Source organism: Adiantum capillus-veneris, chromosome 29, assembly GCF_014529385.1.
Source record: "Adiantum capillus-veneris isolate H3 chromosome 29, ASM1452938v2, whole genome shotgun sequence".
Lineage (NCBI taxonomy): Eukaryota > Viridiplantae > Streptophyta > Polypodiopsida > Polypodiales > Pteridaceae > Adiantum > Adiantum capillus-veneris.
In genome coordinates, this window is record NC_140959.1 from 19,813,090 (window position 1) to 19,819,874 (window position 6,785).

Consider the following 6,785-nt stretch of genomic DNA (forward strand, 5'->3'; position numbering starts at 1 on the left):
GGTGATAGCCTTATGACATGTGTCCCCCTTTCCCCTTTTGCGAGAGCTTTAGGTAAATAATAAATGCAACTAAACTCTCATTGGACCCCATTGCCTCCTGGCCAATAGGAATCAGGTAAGCCATTGGGCTACTGAATGCTCATTGGAGCCCTTGGGAGACTGTCCAATAGTCTTCTAGAGAGATTAATTCATATTGGTTCTTTTATTAAGTGTTTTAAAATTGATTCAACTAGATTTACTCTAGCCTAATTCTCCTTGGTCTACCTCTAAGACCATCCAATAGGATTTGAGTACCCTTTGCTAGGGAGCTGACATGTGTCCCTCATTCCCTTTGTGTAAAGGGAGCTTGTGTGTGTGTGTGTGTGTGTGTGTGTGTGTGTGTGTGTGTGTGTGTGTGTGTGTGAGTTTCTCTCTCATCTCCTACAACTAGGGCTCGCCCCCTCCTATGTAGGGATGCATGAAGACTTTTGGGACACACACAAAGCATCCAATTTCCCTAATGTTTGACCTTTGGACACAACCTTTGAATTTTGGAACCTTAGCATTTTGGAAGTCTTAATGGGCTGAACCTTAGGGTCTTTTAAGCCCATTGTTGCACATTGCTCTTTTGTAGATGGCCCCCCCTTTGGATCCCTATTTTCCCTCCTTTGGATCTCTACTATGGCCGGTCTACCATCTTAACCAATATTCTAGCTTTTTTTCCCCTGACACTTCCCCATATTAAATGATCAATTTAACATGAGAAAATCATTTAGGAGAATTAGATATTAGTTATTATGACATAAATTTTAAGATTACAAAGGTCATCTAATATAACTATCAGAGACTGTCTGAAATTTCAAGAACCTCCAATAATATCCCATATACTACTATGCTAAAGAGCTTCTTCTTATCAAGCTCACAACCAAAGCTCTGAAGATTCCACTCGTTTTCTCTACAACATACTTGTATTGATTATTCATTGTTTTCAAGAAGAGGGGAATGATATCGGATGATCAAGAGAGCCACTAAGTTGCTTGGGTCATGGAGATTTTAGACTCCATGACCCTATGTATTCTCTTTGCTACAAAGAGAGTTGCATGAGTAATGAAAATCCTTTTAAAGGGGATCGACCTTATAAAATTTGACCCTCAATCTTGTGTCATCATATGTTAATAATCTTCTCCTTAATTATGGTTATAAGCATGCTAATTTGAATTTGTATGTGGAAATGATGCTTGGTTACTCAAAAATGTAACCTATGCTAAGGTGAATCTATGCCTAAAGCAAGTTGATTCTAATTAAAGATTCACAAAATGCCTCTTGTTGGTACTAAAGTGTTGAGAACTCCAGATTAGGATCCATGTACAATGTCCTCTGGTACATTCTTCCGCAAGATCTTCTTTTCATTTCTTCTTGGGACCTACCAGCCATAAGGGCCTTAGTAAAACACATGACTATGCTACTCACTAACAAAAAAATAAAACACCAAAAGGATCATATTTACATACCTTGTTGCAACATGTATATGAAAGTTAAAAGATGTAGGCAGCCTAATAAATGGTCCTTATCTTCAAAATTTTCAGGTGCTTGTTATGCAGCCATATATCAATGTCTTGTATGGGGTTCTCAACATCAACATACAAATTTTGAGCAAGAGGGGCTAATTGACCATCCTCATAATGCCACTAATAATGGGTAGGGATCATATACTTGTAGGAAATGGAGTTAAGTTGCACTTTGTAAATGACTCCATTCATTGTCTTTTCTTCTTAACCTTCATATACACACTTTAGAATATTTTCTTTGTCTAAACACTTGGTCAAGAGCATTGTTGTAGACAATCTGATTTGTGCCTTGGCAAGGAAGTCCACAAACACAATGACATGCATAGATATTGTTATTCTACTTGGTTCGCTTGCAAATTTGGGCTTAAATATATTTCTCAATTTCATAAAAGTACTTGCACCTATAGCTTTCACTTGTGCTTCAACGTGCCACTGTCCACTCCTAAAGTTGAGCAGAGCAAGCTTGGAGACACTATCCCTATCCCTACAGGAGGAAGGTGGAACATAGAATTGGTCATAAAAGGATATTCTATTCTCTACAAGAGACCCATTAGTCCTCCCCTTGTAGAGATTCTCTCCGATGAAGCAATACCAAACACCTAGAATTTATATGACACATTCCCTAGGTCTGTGTGGAGCATATTATCACAACAAAAAATACAAAGTTCTAAAAGCAACCAAAATACAACTACAAAGAACAACCCAATAACAAGTGCATGTAGTGATTCACTTTCTGTTTGGATGGTGAAAAGGAAGATGGGAGCTCACAAGATGGAGATGAATCTCTTTGCGGATATACACCTGTTGTAGTAAGACTTCCTTAACTGTCCTCCTACCTCAAGAAAGCTTGAAATCATTTACTCTTGTTTGAGTATCCTCGTACCTCTTAAAACCGTGAAATCCTTTACTCCTCCTTCTAGGATGGCAAAATTTTATTTCTTGTGGAAGTAATCTTTCTTCTATTCAACTGCGTGATTATTCAATTTCCCTTGGTTATTGGTATTGGAATCCACCTATTCTATTTGTCTCGTGTGTCATAAGTGGTGATGTATTCAATAGTTGTACTTGAATTGGGTAGAATTCATGGCGTGAAGAAAATGACAAGCATAATAATGAGAAAAGAGGGAAGAGGGAGATGCAGGAAGAGAAGGAAGCAAGAACTCCTCAAAAGAGGGAATCAGGAAGATTCAAAATTGGTTTTGGCAAGTGAAAGAGATTTTCTTAAGGTAAAACAACCATGGATTTGAAAGTCACCCCAGGTGGTCTCTAAATGCCATTGTAGAAATTCATTAGCAATTTCTAAAATAAACATTCCATAATAGAATCCATCCTCTTATTGGTTGAGAGAACTCTCTCTCTCTCTCTCTCTCTATCTATATATATATATATATATATATATATATATATATATATATATATATATATATATATACACACACACTAAAAGGCTAAAAAATGACCTCAAGCTTCCCCTAATGCATGTTGCATTGTAATGGGTACGTGCTACCATCCAATAAATCCTCAACAAAAACTTTTTAGCCTTGTCCCTTGACTCGACATGGTGCAACTTTTGTAGTTACAAGAACCCAAACAAAGTAGACAAGTGCCTATCTTGCATAAATGAGCAACAAAAATTATTTTACACAAAAAGGACAGAATCTCTTTTGTGTATCTCACATAGAAAAGATGAAGCTTCAAACGTTGTCCATCCAAAATAATGGCATGGCTTAGCTCTATGAGCTTATTCGAAGTTGTAATGCTTTACCAAAGCCCATCCCTTTTTGTCGAGACCAAACTTGAGGGCATTAGAACCTTGGAAGCTTCAGCTTGCTTTGATAATAGTGTTGGGTTGAGGGCTGCAAGAACACACATGCATGTGAAGGAGATGAAGAAACTCAAGAGTACACAACACAAAATTTTGCAATTTGAAGGGGATAGCTATGCCATAGGGAGAGAGCTCATATAGATATTTTTGCGCACAATACTAAGGGTTATCGTGTGGGTTAGATGTAATGCTATGTACACAATATTGATTTGTTTTAAGCATGATAAGACTATTGGGTTACTACGTTCATAGACATCGATAGATAGACTCCACACAGAAATGATCAACACTCAATGGTTTTATTTACGTGCAATTTGTGTAATGTGATGGTTTACTGCTCATGAAAATTAGATTTAAGACTTGTTTAAACAAGAAGGGACCCTATGTATCAAGGATACGGGGGCGAGTTGGGTGGGATGGCTGCCCTGATAGCCGATGTAATTATGGTCCCTGGATTACGTCATGGCTGAACATGAGCATGGCAAGACCTTGTAATTATTTGGGTTGATAAATATAATTCACTCACAATTGTGAGTTTTGCAAAAAAGAAAAAGAAAAAAAGAGATACTTGTTTAAACAAGAAGGAAAAATGCAGATACATAACTCAACAACAAGGAAAATTGGGGTACATAGGAAAAGTGGGATAATTCTCTCACTGATGATGTCTCTCTAAATATCTGGGTCAAGATAAGCAAGTCACTCTGCAGAGGTTAAGTTTAAAAAGAGGGAAACTCTCTCTAAGTTGAGGGTTGAGGGTGTGAATATGTGCCGCTGTGGGTCGTGGGTTCAAAACCGTGGAAAAGGTTAAGTTGGGTGAGTTGATGAGGTTGGGAGTTCAAACCCTAAAGGTTAAGTTGGGTGAGTTGATGAGGTTGGGAGTTCCCTTAACCCATGACAAAAAGAGGGCAATAGTGGTGCTATTAATCTACCTAGGGGTGAAGCAAGCACGGAGAGGAACCTCCATTTCGCAGGAAAGCTTGAGAACCTCGGAGAGCTGCACGCGATGCAGAGGATGCTCGCTCATGTGGAAGCGCTGCACAATCCTGGCCACCCACAGGTTCACCATCGCCATCGCCATCGCCTTGCCTGGACAGACTCGCGCGCCCGCCCCGAATGGCGCCAATCGCAGGTCGCTGCCTCGCACATCCACATTCTCCCCCCCCTCGCTCTCCACAAAGCGCTCCGGCTTGAACCTCTCCGCCTCTGCCCACACCCTCCTGTCATGCGTAATCGCCCACATGTTCACCATCGCAGTCGTCCCCGCTGGCACCTTGTGCCCCCCCACTACCGTGTCATGCACGGCCAGCCTTGCCCATGACAAGAGTGGCCCTGGTGGGTGCATCCGCAGGGCCTCCTTCACCACCGCTTGTAAGTATGGCATGCGTGCTATGTCGACATCACGCAGCTCGCATCCATCTCTTTGGGTCGCCATCACTTCCGCATGTAACTTTACTTGGATATGTGGATTGAGTACAAGCTCTGCTAAGATCCATTCTGTGAGGATGGCCATGGTATCTGTGCCTCTGAAGATCATCTCCTGCATTCAGGACGGCGGATGCAATCAGATTAATTGAATGGTTATGATTAATCCATGAAGTAAGTCTATGTTTTTGTGAGGCATTTACAATGCAAGAATGCACGATTAGGCATCAAGGGCCGGTGGCTTACCCAGAGAATGGAAACCATGTCGGAGTCAGAGAGCTTCTCCTCTTGTTGCAATGCGAGAAGCACATCTACAAAGTCACCCTCATCCCTCATTTGCTGCTCAGAGTATGATGGTGATGTGCCATTGCGCCTCCGGTGCTCATCAATGATCCCTTGCACAAATGCAAAGACTTTGGGCACAAGCGCCTCACAACGTTGGCGTATGTTCAAGGGGTCGATGCTCTCAAATGCAGGAGGCAAATGATCAGCCATGTTGAATGCACCCAAAAGTTCGAAGCCTTCGCGCACCATTCTCTGCACGCCATAAGCCTCACCACCCCGAGCATCTAGCTCAGCAAATGCATACCGCTTGCCGAAGACAGTCGCCATGATGCTATTCAAAGCTGCATGCTGCAAGTAGGGCCTCACCTCCTGCAAGCAGCTCCTTGGAAGCTTTTCAGCTATGGCGTCTAGCATCGAAGCACAGTCCTTCTGACGCATATGCTCTTGGGCTGCAAGGCGGCGAGGGGAGAAAAGATGGGATGCGGATAGACGTCGCAGATTGCGCCAATGATTGCCTCGAGGCGAGAATCCAATGGCTCGACCAAAGAGAAGCTGGCGAGCTGATTGTGTGAGGGGGCGTTCAGCAAATGCAGAGTTGCAGAGTATCTCGCGAGCGACGGACGGCTCACTACAGATGACGACACGGGTGGAGCCCAAGCTGAGAGCCATGAGGGAGCGGGCTTTGTGAAGAGAAGCGAGGGAAGCAAGGAGGCGATGAGCGCAAGTGCCGCGTGGGCCAGCGAAGGTGAGGAGGGAGCCGAAGAAAGGGAGGCCACGGGGGCCGGGGATGGGGGGCAGTGAGGTGGGCTTGGAGAGCAGGCTGTTCTTGCCCCAGGCAGGGCCTCCAGGGTGAGTCCAAGTGATGAGGGCAACAAGGAACCATAATGCAAGAAGCAAAAACGAGAAAGTGGCGAGGGAGAGCAATTTGGGCGACGAAGACAATGAGAATGAAGAGAGCAAGTGAAGGAGAAGAGTAGAGTGGTGAGTGAAGGGGGTGCATGTTGAAGCTGAGGAGAGAGCTTGGAAGGCCATGTTTGCAGGTGAGAATTCTTTTGTCTTTGTGGGTTTGCTCTTGGGTTGAAAATCTGTTCTTTTGTCTTTGAAGTTGAGAGATATTGAAACCCTTGGGGAGGGGGGGGTGGCTTTTATAGGTGCGCTCTCTCTCTCTCTCTCACTCACACACACACACACACACACACACACACACACACACTTCACACACACACTCTCTCTCTCTCTCTCACACACACACACACACACACACACACACACACATTGCCTATTATTCCATGCCCTTTAGTTAAAATTCCTACGTTCCACCTTATCTTTACCATTTGGTTACCCCATATGGAATCTCACAGTTACCATTTTCTCTAAACGTAAAGGCTAGATAGGATAAGCATGAGCTCATAGAGTTTACCCTCTTTCTCTACAGGAATTTGCCTTTTTTTCCCCTTTTCAAAAACGTGAAGCCAACAAAAGCGACACTTGGACACAAATTTTCTATTTGAATAAAAGCTTGTGGCTATTTTCTCACAGGTATGACCTTACTACTGGCACCATCCCCGCAGAGACGCGGGGATTTTTTTTTTCCCCCCTCGAGGAGTAGAAACGCGATGACCATTTGTACAGTAATGTCTAAAGGTAGGATTGAAAAGGCTATTGAAGGTGACTCAAATCATTCGTTTTTTCCCCCAAAGTAGTTT

The 6,785-nt window shown here is 43.0% G+C and overlaps 1 protein-coding gene across 1 annotated transcript; it reads right to left on the reverse strand.

The window, feature by feature from the left end:
• Positions 1 to 3,922: 3,922 nt before the first annotated feature.
• On the reverse strand, positions 3,923 to 6,240 carry LOC147418857 (cytochrome P450 78A11-like). Its single transcript, XM_086505937.1, has 2 exons — positions 5,041 to 6,240; positions 3,923 to 4,909 (listed from the first exon to the last, which is right to left on the reverse strand). The coding sequence occupies exons 1-2, from the start codon at positions 6,109 to 6,111 to the stop codon at positions 4,298 to 4,300; spliced, it is 1,683 nt and encodes a 560-aa protein (XP_086362063.1). The 5' UTR covers positions 6,112 to 6,240; the 3' UTR covers positions 3,923 to 4,297.
• Positions 6,241 to 6,785: the final 545 nt, after the last annotated feature.

Coding starts and splice junctions, on each gene's coding strand:
- LOC147418857 (XM_086505937.1), bottom strand. CDS start 6,111: ATGGCCTTCCAAGCTCTCTCCTCAGCTTCAACATGCACCCCCTTCACT. Junction 4,910..5,040: donor ACATGGTTTCCATTCTCTGG/GTAAGCCACCGG, acceptor TCCTGAATGCAG/GAGATGATCTTCAGAGGCAC.